Source organism: Myxine glutinosa, chromosome 12 (genome assembly GCF_964187855.1).
Source record: "Myxine glutinosa chromosome 12, kmMyxGlut1.1, whole genome shotgun sequence".
NCBI lineage: Eukaryota > Metazoa > Chordata > Myxini > Myxiniformes > Myxinidae > Myxine > Myxine glutinosa.
Genome location: NC_136272.1, coordinates 42,675,714 through 42,693,430, shown reverse-complemented (window position 1 = coordinate 42,693,430; position 17,717 = coordinate 42,675,714). Strand labels below are relative to the sequence as shown.

The following is a 17,717-nucleotide window of genomic DNA, read 5'->3' as shown; positions in this document are numbered from 1 at the left end:
CCCCCCCCCCCCCGCCGTGTGTGTGTGTGTGTGTGTGTGTGTGTGTGTGCACGCGAGAGTGGTTTGTTGCTGTCTCATTATACGGGTTTCAGAAGGTGGAACGGAGCCTCTCCCAGGTCTCAATGTATCCACCTTTGTGTATAAGTGTTTACGTGTGTGTGTGTGTGTGTGTGTGTGTGTGTTCAACAAACCTTTATTATGAGAACATGGCCAAGGCTAATTGCTAAATTGTACAATTTTTTCAAAGCAGACACGGATGGGCTTTGCATTTTGAGATGCTTTCTAGTTTTTCCTGTATTTCTTGGGTGAGACCAAAGCCCATGCATGCATGCATCTGTGCACGCACGCCCACACGCACACACACACACACACACACACACACACACACACACACACACACACACACACACACACTGGGGGAACAAAGCCAAAAAGTTGAATTGGGGATCTCAAAGGGGTCCTCAGGTCTACATGGTTCTATTAGCCCAAAAGCCATGCTGAGGCCTTTGCCTTGCTCCCTATGCAGACTTCATCTTCACTGAGGAGTGCTACTTGTTCTGATACAATGTCGTGTATGACTGATAACTTCTGCTCTTTGCTCTTTTTTATTCATAAAAAAACACTTCTGCTCTTTGTAGAATGTCAGTTCTGATGAAGCAATCTCTTAGCAAGTGGTAGAATCGTGGAGCAGAGAATCCGTGTCGCCACTCTGATGCAGGATACTCGACTGATTTTTGAATTTGTAAGTTATTTCCTCGTCACAGATACTGTGGGGTGTTTAACGTCAATAAACTAATGGTACGCAGAAGGGACACCCGGCTTAACATCCATCCGAGGGACGGCATGCTCACACATTGATGCCACGCCCTGCATGCAAAATACCAGGATGACAGTTTATATAGATAGGTCGACATTTGAACACAGCTCAAAGGTGAGTGCACATACCTCGAGCTATCCTACCATCCAAAACTCCCTCCATCGCAGCACAAAATCTCAAGCCATGTTTACAGTTGTTACATCTGCCACCAAAGGTGGATGGAGCTTACGTTTTCACCCCTGCCTGTTTGTCCGGGTTTTTTTTTTTTTTTTGGGGGGGTTTTTTGTATACAAGATCGAGGCTCGTGTAAGAGCTAACATTAATCACAAAACAAACGGACATACAAAACATACAATAAAACGCGAGCGGGAGACAAGATGGGGAGAGAGAGGGAAGCACACAAGTACAACAGCAGAAAACAGGGACATCGGGAGATCTGTGAGAGGGAGAGGGCTTGGGGGAAGGAGGCATGGGAAGGGAAGGGGGTGGGGGGAGAGGTATAAAACACATGGACACTGCGAGGACTTCCAGGAAAGAAGTTGGTATTTCAAAAAAGTGGATCTGGGGTGAATTAACGGGGGTAGAAAAGATCAAGGTTTTGGATGAGGGATGGTGATGGGGGATTTTGGATAAGAGATGGTGGTGAACAGCTGTTTTAAAGACCTGGAGGGAGGAGTGGGATTGAAGAGAGTGAGGGAGTTTGTTCCAGAGGTTGGAGAAAAGGGGAATGAAAGAGTGAAGGTGAGCAGAGAGTCTTGATTTTGGCAGTTTCACTATAAGAGGGTTGCTGGCAGATCTTGCGTGACCTGTTGGAATATTTGGGGGACAGAGCACAGATAGAGCTGGGGGAGCAAGGCCGGATAGGAGTCGGTATAAGACAGAAAGATCACCTACCTGCCTGTGGTGAGTGAGTGAAAGGCCCTCGGAGTTAGCTTCATCGTGGGAGATTCCAATGGTTCTGAAAGCTTTGGATTCAACAGCGTGAAGCCGAACTAGGTGTGAGGCAGGAGCACCAGCCCAGAGGGGAGAACAGTATTCCATTGAGCTGCGGATGAAAGCCTTGTATGTGGTGAGGACCTCAGGTGTGCCAAGGACTTCGCACGACGGAGGATGCTCAGTCGGCGACTGGCTTTGGAGGCCAGCTTGGAAATGTGGTTTTCCCAAGAAAGATCATGGCAGATAGTGAGACCCAAAAGCTTGAGCGACAGAACTTCTTGGAGAGGATTGTTGAGAAAGTAGATGGGAGGGTTTTCCAGTCGGTCCGTTCGGAGAGACATTGTGAAAGTGTGCGATTTGTCAGGATTGAAAGACATGTTCCACTTGTTTGACCAGTCTGTGATTTTGTCCAGGTCTGCAGAGAGTGAGGGGACTGCAGACTGCTGATCTGAAGGATGAGGAATGGAGCGGCAGAGAGTGGAATCATCAGCAAAGAGATAGAGAGGATTTACCAGAGTGTTACGTGCTCCGACCCGACCCCCTGGTCACGGTGTACCTTCGAGCCCCGAGAGGAGTCACTGCAGAAAATGTGTTATTCTGTATGTCAAAGATCAATGGAGAAGCCACCCCAATTGTTACTCACAAACAAATATTGTATTAAGATCACACAAGAATAACAGTACAACAATAATAGTAATCAAAAGTACAATCAATATGTCCTATGATGGTACCATCAGTTTGGTAATATATAACTCACTGTGCTCCAAGTGAGTGAAACAAGAACATCCCCAATGTCTCTTATTCCCGGCTTCAAGCCCAAAGATGATTCGCTCCAGCGATCGCCAGAATGATGTCCAATCGAGACCAGAATACCGTGCGGATTGCAAGTACAGTCACACAGCCCAAAAGCTGCACAAAGGCGCCATCAAGGCGACTGGGAAATCACACCCTCGGGTATGGACTTTCACGGCTCACAGTCGGCGAACCGCAAATTAATCTTCAAAAGCCACGGTGCACACACACACAGCAGATACGTCTGAAAGCGGTGAAAACGGTTGACGAAGCAAAGACCTTGCTCGACGCGTGAAGCGCGCGAGTCAAAATGGCCGACGACCCGCTCTTGAGACGTAACGGCCCGGCGATAATTCTCCTCGGAATCCACCACCAAAAACCGGACCTGCATGTTGCTCGGTCACAGCGATGACACCTCTGTCGCAGGGATCCCTTTCCCGGGAACCCAAAAGTTCACTCGTGACTCTTGCTCGCCAACGTTCGCTCCAGACTGCAAGTAGCTCGGCTCCTTCTTGTCCGACTCACTCGCTCCACCCTCTTTCTCTCCTCTTCTTCCTCTTCGTCGTCCGGTTCCCGATCCGGTTTCCTGTTTCTTTTAACATTAACTTTTTTACCTTTTGAAAACAGTTCATGGACAATAAACCTTTTGAAAACAATAATAGTACATGGAATCAGAAATATGTCAAGTGGGTGAAAACCACCACAACGGAAGTGACGAATCCGTAACAAGAGAGTCGGGGAGATCATTGATGAAGACCAGAAAAAGCAACGGGCTCAGAACACTGCCTTGAGGAACTCCAGCCTCAACAGGAAGGGGAGATGAGAGAAATCCATTCAGAGCCACACGTTGACTATGACCTCAGAGGAAGTCCGAAAATTTTTGTTTGTTTGTTTGTGAACAAAATACCTCAAAAAATTGTGGACAGATTTGGACGAAATTTGGCAGAGATGTAGCGTATGTCACAAGGACGAAATGATTAGATTTTGGTGAAGATCTGGATCCGGCTACTAGAATTTTAAAGTGATTCTTCACCATTGGGAGATCGGGCCAAACACTATACATTGCGGGATATCTCAAAAGGTTATGCATGCATTTGGACGAAACTTGGTGGACAAGTTGTATGTGTGACAAGGAAGAATCGATTCGATTTTGGTGAAGATCTGAATAGGGATTCGGATATGCGAATTATTTAATTTTTTAAGTGATTCTGCACCATTAATTGATATGGCCAAGCAGGCGGAGGTATGCTCTCTACCGAGTGTCGTTCTAGTTACCCTCACCAGAGGAGAGGGTATTGCATTTGAGTCCGTTTGTCTGTTTGTTACTTGCAGGAATAGATTCCGGCAAGTATGTTTGTTGGTTGGTTTGTTACTTGCCAGTAAAAATTCCGGCAAGTATGTTGGTTGGTTGGTTTGTCTGTCTGTCTGTTTGTGCGCAGTACTACGTCTACATCGTTGCACATAGCATCGCCATACTTTACACACATATTTGACCCAGAACGTGAAATCAGGGGGTCGAGTTTTCATTTAAAATATATTTCAAACCACTATAACTCTACAAGTACAAGAGATATGCATACACGTACTGTTACTGACATATAGGAAGTCACATACGACATTTCATTTGGCACCATGACCTTTGACCTTGAGTGACCTTGAAAGGTCAAACTCAAGGTCAAAAATTGTTTTTTTTACTAATAACTGTCAAACATTATCCGATTCCCTTCTAACCAACACCCCTGTAAAAAAAGTACATTCCGGCAAGTCCTCGGTCTCTGACCGATTTCTAGACTGTTTGTCTGTCTGTCTGTTTGTGCGCAGTACTACGTCTACATCGTTGCACATAGCATCGCCATACTTTGCACACATATTTGCCTTGCCCTTGAATAGACTGTGCCCAATTTTTAACTCTAGGCCCAAGGCCTCCATTATGACGTTGTGGCGGACACGATGGCTCGCTGGCGCGATGACATCATTCCGCGCACCAGGAGGGTGTCGGCCACGCCCGAGGGGTAGGCGTGGCCTCGGGATATACACGGGGCTCACAGCCCCGAGCACAGCAGTGCTATAGTTTGATCCTTGGAATAAAGACGCTTTTGATTACATCCGTTGTTGCTTCCTTTATTGGCAAGACGAGACGTGCGCATAGCACCGCACTACATTGGTAACCTCCGACTAGTTCAGCCGACGCTGACCTACAGAACGCGCCATGACAAGCAGCAACGCGGTAGCGGTGAAACTCCCTGAGTTTTGGGAAGTTCAGGCGGAGATATGGTTCATGCAGGCCGAAGCCCAGTTTCAGCTTCGTGGCATAACGGCGGACGAGACGCGCTATTTCCACGTCATCACCCCCCTCGGGCCCGGCACAGCCGCCCGAGTCGTGTCCGTCCTGCGAAACCCACCGGCCGACCACAGGTACGAGGCCCTCAAGCGTCGCCTCATCGCCACGTTCGGCCTCACAGAGGACGAACGGGCCGACCGTCTCCTGGACCTTCCCGACCTCGGCGACACGCCACCATCGGTCTGAATGGACCACATGCTGTCGCTACTGGGGGACAAAGCACCGGATTTTTTATTCCGAGCGCTCTTTTTACGCCAGCTACCGGCCCAGGTACACCTCGCGTTGGCCGGTTCCAAGATAAAGGAACCCCGCGCGCTGGCCGTCGAGGCCGACAAGTTTTTCACGGCGTGTGACATGCGGGCGAGCTTCGGTGCGGCCGTCGCGGATCCCGGGGCTGACGCTGATGCTGATGCACCACACCTCGGGGTTCCCGAGGCTGATGCACACCGCGTGGCCACCGCCACGCCCCGCCCACCACCACCACGAAAACCACGGCCTCCGCCTTCGCCGCAAACCTGGTGCTATTTCCACGCCAGGTTTGGCCACAAGGCGGGGAGTTGTCGCCCGCTGTGCTCGTTCGGCAAGTCGGGAAACTGCCAAGCCGGCGCTCAGTAGCGGCCCTGAGCGTCGGCCATTCCGGCAGCCTTCTTTTTATAACGGACACCTTGTCCGGGCGCCGCTTCCTATGCGACACAGGTGCACAGGTGAGCGTTATCCCTGCCTCTACATCCGACAAGCGAACCGCGGGCCGGGGCCCCGCTTTGCTTGCAGCCAACGGAACACCCATACGCACGTTCGGGAAGCGCTGCCTCTCCCTGCGGTTCGGAGGGCAACACTTCAAGTGGTCGTTCATAACCGCCAGCGTGCCCATGGCATTGCTCGGTGCGGACTTCCTCTGTGCAAACGGGTTGTTGGTAGACGTGAAGAACAGACGCCTCGTCCAGGCCGAAACGTTCAGCTCGCTTGCTTGCGCGCTGAGCAGCTCGTTGAGCGGCTCACTGAGCGGCTCACCGAGCGGCTCGCCAAGCAGCTTGCTGAGCGGTTCGGTCCCGGCGAGGTTGGTTTGTACGCTTCCGGCAGCGGATGAGTTCACCCGCCTCCTCGCCAGTTTTCCGGCCCTCACGCAGACCACCTTCTCGGCGGTAGCCGTAAAGCACAGTGTGGAACATCACATACCCACCGTCGGGCCACCGGTCTATGCCCGGGCACGCCGCCTCGAACCGACGAAGCTCGCGGTGGCGAGAGCGGAGTTCGCTACGCTGGAGCGGCTGGGAATCGTGCGGCGGTCCAAGAGTGCTTGGGCGTCGCCACTAAACATCGTGCCGAAGCCTGGTGGGGGATGGCGGCCGTGCGGGGACTACCGCCGCCTCAACGATGCCACCAGCCCCGACCGTTACCCGGTCCCCCACATACAAGACTTTTCCGCCCGGTTGGCGAACATGTCCTGCTTCTCTAAGGTGGACCTCATACGCGGCTACCACCAGGTCCCCGTCAGGCCAGAGGACATCCCGAAGACGGCCGTCATTACGCCATTCGGCCTCTTTGAGTTCCTTCGGATGCCCTTCGGTTTGAAGAATGCGGCTCAGGCGTTCCAACGTCTGATGGACAGCGTCTTGCACGACCTGGATTTCGTCTATGTCTACCTGGATGACATCCTCGTCGCAAGCGCGTCCCGTGAAGAGCACCTCCGCCATCTCCGCACGCTCTTCGAACGCCTGGGCCAGCATGGCCTGATCGTGAACCCCGCCAAGTGCCGGTTCGGCATCGCCGAGATCGACTTTTTGGGGCACCGCATCACCAGGCACGGGGCCATCCCCTTACCAGCAAAGGTGGAGGCGGTCAAGGGGTTTCCGCGCCCCCGCACGATCAGGGGGCTCCAGGAGTTCCTGGGCATGGTGAACTTTTACCACCGTTTCCTGCCCCGCATCGCCCAGCTCCTGCGCCCCCTGCACGAGGCCCTCTGGGGGAAGCCGGGCAAAGGTGACGTCGTTTGGACCGAGCAGATGGACGCGGCGTTCGCGGGGGCGAAGCTCGCCCTGGTTAACGCCACCATGCTCGCGCACCCGGCGCCCGATGCACCGATCGCCCTCACCACCGACGCGTCGGACTACGCAGTGAGCGCGGTGCACGAGCAATGGGTGCGTGGAGCTTGGCAACCGCTAGCGTTTTTCAGCCGGCAGCTTCGCCCGCACGAACGCCGGTACAGTACCTTCGACCGCGAGTTGCTCGGGCTTCACCTGGCGGTCAGGCACTTTCGCCATCTGCTCGAGGGCCGTTCGTTCACGGCCTTCAGTGACCACAAGCCCCTGGTCTTCGCGATGGCCAAGGTCACCGAGCCATGGTCGGCCCGGCAGCAGCGTCACCTCTCGGCCGTGTATGAGTACACAACGGACATCCGGCACATCGCGTCGCGTCCGGTGGCGTCGCATCCGGTGGCGGATTGCCTTTCCCGGTCCGTCGCCCACGCGGTCCACCTCGGCATCGACGATGCCAGGATGGCGGCGGACCAGACCACCAACCCCGACGTCCAGGCCTTGCGGACCGCGGTCACGGGCCTCCGCGTCACCGAGGTGCCGTTCGACGGCACGGGCACGGCCCTCTTGTGCGACGTCTCCCTCGGGCGGCCTCGCCCCATCGTGCCCGCGGGCTAGCGCCGGGTTTTTGACGCCATCCACGGCCTGTCCCACCCGGGCACGAAGGCCTCCCAGAGGCTGGTCGCCGACAAGTTCTTCTGGCATGGCCTCCGGAAGGTCGTCCGCGATTGGACCAGGACGTGCCTCGCGTGCCAGCGCGCGAAGGTGCACCGCCACACCCAGGCCCCGTTGGCCCCGTTTACGGTGCCCGAACGTCGGTTCGACCACGTTCACGTGGACTTGGTGGGACCTCTGCCCCCCTCGTGGGGTTTCACCCACGTCCTCACCATGGTGGACCGCACCACCCGGTGCCCGGAGGCCGTGACTTTGGCGACGACGACGGCGGCGGACGTCGCACAGGCATTCATCGCCACCTGGGTTGCCCGGTTCGGTGCCTCCTCGGACATCTCGTCCGACCGCGGCCCCCAGTTCACCTCAGAGCTTTGGGGAGCGGTCGCGTGGGGGCTCGGTGTCCAGCTGCACCGTACCACGGCCTATCATTCCCAGGCCAATGGCCTGTGCGAGCGTTTCCACCGCTCCCTAAAGGCCGCGCTCTGGGCCACCCTCCGTGACGGCGGCTGGGTCGACAGGCTCCCCTGGGTCCTGCTGGGCCTCCGGACGGCGCCCAAGGACGACCTGTGTGCATCCGCGGCGGAGTTGGTCTTCGGACAACCACTGCGGGTGCCGGGCGAGTTCCTCCCCGACTCCACGGCACCATGGTCCGCGGCGCAGCAGCGCTCCGCGCTGCAGGAGACCGCCCAGAGGTTCGCCCCGATGCCGACGGCGCAACACGGGCGCCCGCCAACGCACGTCGCCCCGGAGCTTCGCACGGCGGAGTACGTGTTCGTCCGACACGACGCCCACCGGACACCGCTGCGGCCCCCGTACGACGGGCCCTTCCACGTGCTGGAGACCGGGGCAAAGCACTTCACCCTGGACATCGGCGGTACTCCTGACCGCATGTCCGTGGACCGCCTCAAACCGGCCCACCTCGACGTGGACCACCCCCCGTCAGTGGCTCAGCCCCCGCGTCGGGGCGGCCCACGGTGGGCGGACCCCCGGCACCGCCCAACCCCGTCGGCACGCCGCCCCCCGGTCCCGCACCCATCCCAGGGGCAGCCGGTGGCATCACGGCATCCCAGACGCCGCCAGCGGTCGCTTCGGCTGGGTCATCCATTTGCCCCGCAAACTGACCCTTCAGGTGCGCGGGTATTCTGTGGGGGCGTGTGTGGCGGACACGATGGCTCGCTGGCGCGATGACATCATTCCGCGCACCAGGAGGGTGTCGGCCACGCCCGAGGGGTAGGCGTGGCCTCGGGATAACCACGGGGCTCACAGCCCTGAGCACGGCAGTGCTATAGTTTGATCCTTGGAATAAAGACGCTTTTGATTACATCCGTTGTTGCTTCCTTTATTGGCAAGACGAGACGTGCGCATAGCACCGCACTACAACGTCATAATTCGACAAGTACAAAACTTCATCCAATCAAGATGCAATTTCTTGAGCGCAATGTCGGCATAAACTGGTGGAGAAAAAAATAATGATGACATCATCGGTCACGTGGTTCAGCCGCCATCTTGGAAAAACCGAAAAACTTTGCACCTCTATATCTCTGAAAGTGCTGAATAGAAAAAAAATTGAGACATGGCTCATTGTAAAGAACTCTCCATGGGCAATATAATATGTTAATGATGATGTCAAAGGTACCTCCATTATGACGTCATAATTCGACAAGTACAAAACTTCATCCAATCAAGATGCAATTTCTTGAGCGCAATGTCGGCATAAACTGGTGGAGAAAAAATAATAATGATGAGGTCATCGGTCACGTGGTTCGGCCGCCATCTTGGAAAAACCGAAAAACTTTGCACCTCTATATCTCCGAAAGTGCTGAATAGAAAAAATTGAGACATGGCTCATTGTAAAGAACCCTCCATGGGCAATATAATATGTTAATGATGATATCATAGGTGCCTCCATTATGACGTCATAATTCGACAAGTACAAAACTTCATCCAATCAAGATGCAATTTCTTGAGCGCCATGTCGGCATAAACTGGTGGAGAAAAAAATAATGATGACATCATCGGTCACGTGGTTCGGCCGCCATCTTGGAAAAACTGAAAAACTTTGTACTTCTATATCTCCGAAAGTGCTGAATAGAAAAACATTGAGACATGGCTCATTGTAAAGAACTCTCCATGGGGAATAAAATATGTTAATGATGATGTCATAGGTGCCTCCATTTTGACGTCATAATTCGACAAGTACAAAACTTCATCCGATCAAGATGAAATTTCTTGAGCATAATCTAGGAATAAATTAGTTTAGAAAAAACATAATAAGAAAAGTAGATTCCGGCAAGTCCTCGGTCTCTGACCGATTTTTCATCTGTTTATCTGTTTGTCTGTTTGTCGCACAGAATAAATATGATTTTCTCTGCAGCAACCATTGGTCAGATTGACAGGAAATTTTCACCATAGGTGCAACACCACCTGCAGAATTTTTTAATGATAATTAAGACATCATAGGTGACGTGGTTTGGCCGCCATCTTGGAAAAACCGAAAAACTTTGCACCTCTATATCTCCGAAAACGCTGAATAGAAAAAATTGAGACATGGCTCATTGTAAAAAAAACTCTCCATGGGGAATAAAATATGTTAATGATGATGTCATAGGTGCCTCCATTATGATGTCATAATTCGGCAAGTACAAAACCTCATCCGATCAAGATGAAATTTCTTGAGCATAATCTAGGAATAAATTAGTTTAGAAAAAAAATAATGATGACGTCTTCGGTCAGGTGGTTCGGTCGCCATATTTGTTTTAATACAAAAGCATTAAAAACCACTGAAAATACATCCTGGTGAGGGTTTGCAATCTCTGATTGCTCTTTCTTGTTTTTATACTGTAAATAAACCTTTTCTGAACCCTAACAATTCATTCCGTGTGCTGGCTGTCATGCTTGCTCTTCCTAATTCGTATCACCTTGTCACCTATAACTGTCATCACTACCATCACATTGTTCTCCTGGTTCATACGTGTGATTGATCTTCACTTGTTCTTTGAGTAACCTTTTCTTCCTCCATTTTCCATTTCACTTTCTACATCCTCACCTTCTTGCCCTATCAACCTCTTCAGCTCTTCCGCTTGCCTCCCTCATTCCCTCTCACTCTTATGTTCTTCTTTTCATTTTCTTTTTCATCACTTTTTATTGGTAAGCAAGTCTTCCATCCTTTGCTATTCAGTTCTTCCTTCAGCCTCTGCTTTAAACAGAACAAGAAATTCAACATTGTATCCACCATTTAATAACATCACATCACATTGATAATTATCAATATATTGATATATTCGATGCCATTATAACTGTCTATAGCGAGTTTGACGATTCCTTTCGGTTATCTTTTTTGGATGATTTTTAATTAATTGAAGAGCTAAAGCTGACATGAGAAATGTAGTAATCGCTCTATAAGAGCAGAGCAAATCTGCCTGGTGATTGAAACGCTGATATCTATGAAAATGGAAATGTTCCCTGTTTCTGTTTCTTTCACACTGTGTCTCCTCACTCTCCGTACCTATCCTACCCTCTCATACACAATTGCTAATGGGCACTGTGTCTTTCTAACCTGAGAATCTGAGAATTCGTCAATTTGCTCAATATATATCCAGAGAGACAGCCCTGATCTATTTTCCGAGAGTTGGAGTCTCCATCCATTGATGGGAGTGTAGCAGCAGCATGTCAATGGTGAAGTGACCGGGCCAAAATCCAAACCGATGGTCTGAGTTTCTTGCAACCTGGAGAAGTTTCTGGCAACCATCGACTCTGATTCTGCAACAGGCTTGAATTGCATCAGCACTTTTGTCTTAAAAAGCTGCTCTGCAACTCTTGCACATCTTCTTTCTGCTCTGTTCGTCATATCATTTACTTTATGTCACCTTCTATCTTTGTGGAAGTCTGCCAAAATCCTGCAATACACAATGTTTGTGCAAAACAGATTCCCTTAACTACAGGCCTATTAGCTTACTTCCAATTATAAGCAGAGCCATGGAATCCATCATCATAGTTGACATCAAATCCTTCCTTTTCTCCAATGGCCTGATATCAGACCATCAGTTTGGATTTAGGCCCGGTCACTTCACCATTGACATGCTGCTGCTACACTCCCATCAATGGATGGAGACTCCAACTCTCGGAAAAGAGAGCAGGGCTGTCTCTCTGGATATATATCGAGCAAATTGACGAAGTCTGGCACTCCGCCTTGTTCTCCTAACTCTCTGCCTATGGTATCCAAGGCCACCTCCACACATGGCCTACTGACTTTCTCGACACTCGTGGCACACGTGTGGCTCTCAAAAGGATCCTCTCAACTCTTCAAGGATTGAAGTTCCCAAAGGCAGCATCGTGGCTCCAGTCATATTCCTCATCTTCATTAATGATCTTTCCTATACTCTAGGAAATTATATTTGCTGATGGCTCCACCCTCTACCCTTGCATCATTCAGAAAGGCAGGCAGCAGCTTCTTCCCTCTCTGCAGTCCTTGATCAAATAATGAGCTGCTACAACACGTTGAATGTGTCTTTCTATTCTGACAAATCTCACACTCTCATTCTGTCTCTCCCAAAGGATCGACTGGTGAACCCTCTCATCTACTTCCTTAACAAACCTCTTGAAGAAGTTCAGAAGGAAAACCACATATCTAAGTTGGCTGCCAAAGCCAGCCATCGACTGGGCATCCTCCATCATGCAAAGTCTTACCTTAGTAAATCTGAACATTTATCATCTAGTAGAAGGCCTCCATCTGCAGCTCAATGGAGTACTGCTCTCCCCTTTTGGCTGGTGCCCCTGCCTCCCACGTTGCATTTATTGATGCCATGGAAACCACGGCCCATAAAATCACTTGAATCCTTAGTGACAAAGGTCAGTCTCTGTTTTCTCTTACCTCCTTTCTGGTCTTGCACCCTCTTCCCTTTCCTTGGCTCTGTCCCCTTCCCTTCTTCCAACCCCCCTGATGCCCCAGGTTTGTCTGCAAGGTTCATGCGTTCTACAATAAACCCACTTCTGGTGAAACTGCCAATATCCAGGCTCACTGATCCTCACCTCTGATGTACGCACCACTAGTGAAACTCCCAAAATCCAGTCTCCACTCATTTGTCCCTCTTTTTTTTTTCCTCACCTGGGGATCTAACTTCCTCAGTCTCTTCACACCCATCCTTCCCTCCATGGCTTCAAGAGAGATATTCACCACCTTAGGTTGTCCTTTATTCATACTCATCATCTATTCCACCCTCATTGACCCTGCCAAACCCACCCCTTCCTTTCCAGATTATTGTGCTGAGTAGTTAAGGGGATATCTCTCTCCCTCTCTCCCTCTCTCCCTCTCTCCCTCTCTCTCCCCCCCCCCCCCCCCGCAGTTTTTAACCTTCTTATTCTTGCTGTGTTTTGCTTGTGTTTACTACTACTACCACCATCAGTTGTATGTATTAAGTATGGTAGTAATACTTTTTGGTCAATATGCAACCTAAATTTTGCTGTTGTTTCTGTTGTCCACTGTAGAACCACTTGAGCATGTCGCCCAGGCCTTCAGACCTGATATTTTGAAAGAGAATGATATCATCTTACCTTTCACAATTTACTGCAGACTTTGGCAATCTTCTTCTTTCTCCTTAGTTAATGGTCACAATTATTTCCACGTTCTCGTGGGGTTGGCCGGAGGTTTTTGGCCCAAGTCCTTTCACGACTCTGCTGGCCAGGCTGATGCTCGACTAAGTAGTCAGAGCAGAAATTTGTAATTTGGCCATGGTGTCGTCGATAACTCGTCTACTCTTTGTGAAGGACACTGTGGGATCTTTAACGTCCACCAACTATTTCTGCCATATGGCTAGACAGATTAGAGGTGGGTGCGCACGTACCTCTAGGCCATCCTGCACTGCATGGGATGGCAATGCCCCGTTTAAATCAAAATGATGCAGCCCGGCATGTTTATCCACTTCTCTCACTTGCAGCCAGAAATGGCAATACAGTACTTGGTCAAATAAAGGTCTCCTGCTTCAGAGAATCACGTAAAGATTTACATCTCCTTTCGTTATGGAACAAGACCAATTATGGATAAAGTATTTTAAAGCCGGCTTCTAAAGCCACACGCCAACTGCGCAAAGCGTTCCATGGCTCTCGTAAACGTTCCACATTGTACAAATATACAAATAGTCCTTGTTATTCCTTAAGAATCTTCAATCCTTGTTGTGTTGTGCAGGAGCAACGGAATGTTGAATTTATGTCGTGTGCGATGTTGGATTACTTTGCCTGTCAAAGATAATTTAGATTTGTCGGTAAACATTGCCTGGCATTATGAGTACCATTCTTTGCAATTGGGAAGCAGCCATTTAAGGTGGCGATTTACCATAAGCATCAACTAATTCAAATAATGAATTCTCCCACTCATAATTTTTAAACATTAGCTTCAAACAAATGAAGCAGTCAGGAGAGTGGATAAATATTGATTTGCTTGCAATGTCGGCACATGTAGCTTAAGCCACGAGGAAATAACCGGTGTGCAAAGCGCATTTTATTTGGACTAGATTTGCTACTTTTTGTTAAGTGTGACTGGGGCTGGAAAGATAGCCTAGACCATAGATGTATACTATGCGCAATCACCTCTGAGCTGTCCATATATCCTGGCTATAAACTGTCAAGCTGCTGTTTCGCATGCAGGGCGAGGCATCAAGGCATCGACATCGACGTGTGTGCCGTCCCTTAGAAGGACATTAAGCCATGGAATTCATCCGCCAGCAATGGTTTCTGGACGTGAAAGATCCCCACAGTGGCTCATGAAGAGTTGGCGAGTTATTAGATTACATATCACATGCATGACAAGTACATTCGGTTATTGCTGTATATTTTTTCATTGTTTGCATGGACATGAGTAAATGATGGACAAACCATCAGGGATTCATCACTTGTAGCCAATATCGTAACATCAGGAGCCATGAGTGATCAAAGGGAAACTTCAAACAGCCAACTTAGAAATGTTTTCGGTCTCTCAACACATACTACCCTGACAGTGTGGAAATGATTTATTTTATTTAACCTTTGGTTTTCAGGAGTTATTTTATTTTTATTTTCCTGATAAGAAAAGTATATACCACTGTCGAAAGATGTGCTGTGAGAGGGGTGATACTTTAACATGCTGGGACTTGTACTGACTACACCGTTCAGTTGGAGATGTTTGAGGGATCATTGATTTTCCCACTTTGCGTAAACGTATCCGATGCTGCCATTGGTTTCCTGATCAAAATAAATTTGTGTGGACCTGCTTTACGAGATGGACACTCCATTTCAGCGCCATTATGCCTGTGTGCAATATGTTTGAAGTGAATGAAACAGTACTTGTTGGATGACTTGATGCTTTGATAAATGCACTTATTTTGTTGATTGGGTTTAAAAATACATACGTGATACCAATTAAAATCTCGCAGTAAGATATTTTGAGACACTAGGTCCATTTTGTGCCAAGTGAGGTATCAAGTGAGGTATCGGGGTCCAGAGTTGACAGCATCCTTGACCTTCCGGATCTCTGCTTTGTGTAAGTTCCAGCCTGTATTTTAAATAAGTCTTTATTTTCTTTGTCAGATGCAGAAGTTAAGAAACTAAGATAGACACATGCCTCACCACAGCCAATGTTGCACTCAAGGCTGTGATGAAAACAATGTTGGGTCTTACTACTTGCATATTTTAGTCGCGTGATGCCTCTCCTTCCTTTTGGAGAATATCTGGTGTATGGAAAGACCTTGCAATAGATGAAACATCAAACGCTAACTTCACCTTAATTGGCAGCTGTCGTAGTTGCTGGTAATTTAATATTTGAAAACATATCTTCCCATGTACAACCATTTGTTTTTGCAAATTTGTGCATTTGCAAAATTTGTGCTGTACATTGTATAGTCGGACCCCGACATTCACGAGGGATACGTTCCTGGAAAATGTCGTGAATGTTGAATCCACAAATGTGGGAGCATTGTTTCAATTGGAAAAGTGTGGGTAGGCTCTCAGCGGTTCATAATTTGTGGAAAATCCTGCGAATGTCGAGGAAAATCCACAAATGCTGGGCATTGTTTCAATAGGGGAAAGAGGGTACCTAATTGCACTAGTAGATGCAGTGGAGTGTTTTCATTATGTAACTCGTGGGGCATAACGTGTTACACAGGTGGTGGGATATGCTACAAATCTATGTTTACAGTGCGAATGGTAGGATATCCCACGGAGCTATTTTTGCAGTGTGAATGGTAGGATATTCCGCATAGCAATGTTTACACTGTGAATAGTGGGGCATCCTGCTAAGCTATGTTTACAGTGTGAATAGTGGGACATCCCGCAAAGCTATGTTTACAGTGTGAATGGTAGGATATCCCACGAAGCTGTTTACAGTGTGAATAGTGGGATATCCCGCAAAACTATGTTTACAGTGTGAATGGTGGGATATCTCGCAAAGCTATGTTTACAGTGTGAATGGTAGGATCTCCCACAAAGCTATGTTTACAATGTGAATAGTGGGACATCCCGCAAAACTATGTTTACAGTGTGAATGGTGGGACATCTTGCGAAGCTATGTTTACAGTGTAAATAGTGGGACATCCCGCAAAGCTGTGTTTACAGTGTGAATAGTGGGACATCCCATGAAGCTATGTTTACAGTGTGAATGGTGGGACATCTTGCGAAGCTATGTTTACAGTGTAAATAGTGGGACATCCCGCAAAGCTGTGTTTACAGTGTGAATAGTGGGACATCTTGCGAAGCTATGTTTACAGTGTGAATAGTGGGACATCCCGCAAAACGATGTTTACAGCATGAATAGTGGGACATCCCGCGAAGCTATGTTTACAGTGTGAATGGTAGGACATCCTGTGAAGGTATGTTTGTAGTGCGGATGGTGGGACATGCCACATAGCTTGCTTATAGCGTGGCTAAAATATTTTAATGTGCCCTTAAAAGCTGTGAAAATGTGAAGCACACGGCCGCAAATGCAGAAGAAGGTCATACTCGAGGCTCGTGGAAGATATGTTTTTTGCGTATATCCAGTTGCTTTTTTCTGGGCTGATGGAAGATGTGTTTTAGAACTGTTATGCTTGCAGCCTGTGGAATTTTTTTTTTGCGCCAGCAAAAAACCGCAATTGCGCAGGGCGCAGGGCCACGGGCGCGAATGTAGAAGCAGGTCACAATTTATCAACCGCGAATAAGCAAACCCGCGAATGTTGGGCCCGCAAATGTCAGGGTCCAACTGTACAGTGCTGTTCATAAACAATTCATCAAGTGCTACATTTCATTCATTTGAGACTAAATATGATCATGTGTCCTACTTTAGAGTATACCTTGATGAAAATGAAGTAGAAGGAAAATATTGATGAAAGACATTAAACAATGCAGCATTGTTGACCAATCTAATTTTCTTGTCCCACTCTCAGGTTTTGTGGCACCACCGTCATGCTGTCCAATTTGTACTTGCTCTCTTTCCTTCTCACTGTGTCCATTACGGTACCCATCTGCATAGCGTCCAGAGAATGGCTACAGTTTACCGCACCAGAGGGAATCTCATTCTCGCACCTCATTCCACCACTCAGTTCCACTAGCAAAGTATTGTACGTTGCTGCAACTGGACGTCTCTTCCTCCTCAACACGTCATTGAAGGCTGTTGCCAATGAAACGGTGTGCAAAGGTGGTGGCTCTGTGAATGGTCACTGTGACAACCACAACCAGCTCCTCAGCCTGGATGCGTCCTCCACGAAATTGGTTTCATGTTGGTCTGTGGACGATGGTATTTGTCATGTGCGGTACGCCTCAGACCTCTCACGCCTCCAACGATCTGATCTAAACCAGCTATGCGAGTACCAGTCAGTAGCTGATGATGCCAGTGTGGTGCTGCCATATTGGGGGCCAAATAAGGAGAACCTTTTGTTGGTTGGGAAAACCAAGATGGACACAGATTCTGGTCCATTGTCCACAAAGATTCTTTGTAATGACAAGGTAAAGGATTGCAGGATGAGTTTATATGTCCAGAGTTTAACTTGCAAAAAAATTCCCACTGAACAATATAATCTCCATCTTTGTTTGCACCGAGTATTTTATATTTGTTTACATTAAATTTCTTGCATCATCATGTTTAAATTCCTTTGACTGACATCTTGCTTAACTTGCAGAAGATTCT

The 17,717-nt window shown here is 48.9% G+C and overlaps 1 protein-coding gene across 3 annotated transcripts in view; it reads left to right on the top strand.

The window, feature by feature from the left end:
- Positions 1 to 17,717, top strand: part of LOC137437884 (plexin-B3) — a 143,974-nt gene that overhangs the window by 43,787 nt on the left and 82,470 nt on the right. For 2 of the 3 annotated variants that reach the window (XR_013620986.1, XM_068132583.2), the window contains exon 2: positions 16,978 to 17,536. Coding sequence is in view for 2 of the 3 variants with exons in the window: in XM_068132583.2 (XP_067988684.2) it covers positions 16,978 to 17,536 (559 nt within the window). In the remaining variant the exon portion in view is untranslated. Of the gene's footprint in view, positions 1 to 12,309; positions 12,440 to 16,977; positions 17,537 to 17,717 lie in introns of those variants that run through there. The other variant, XM_078766310.1, reaches the window with a different exon arrangement.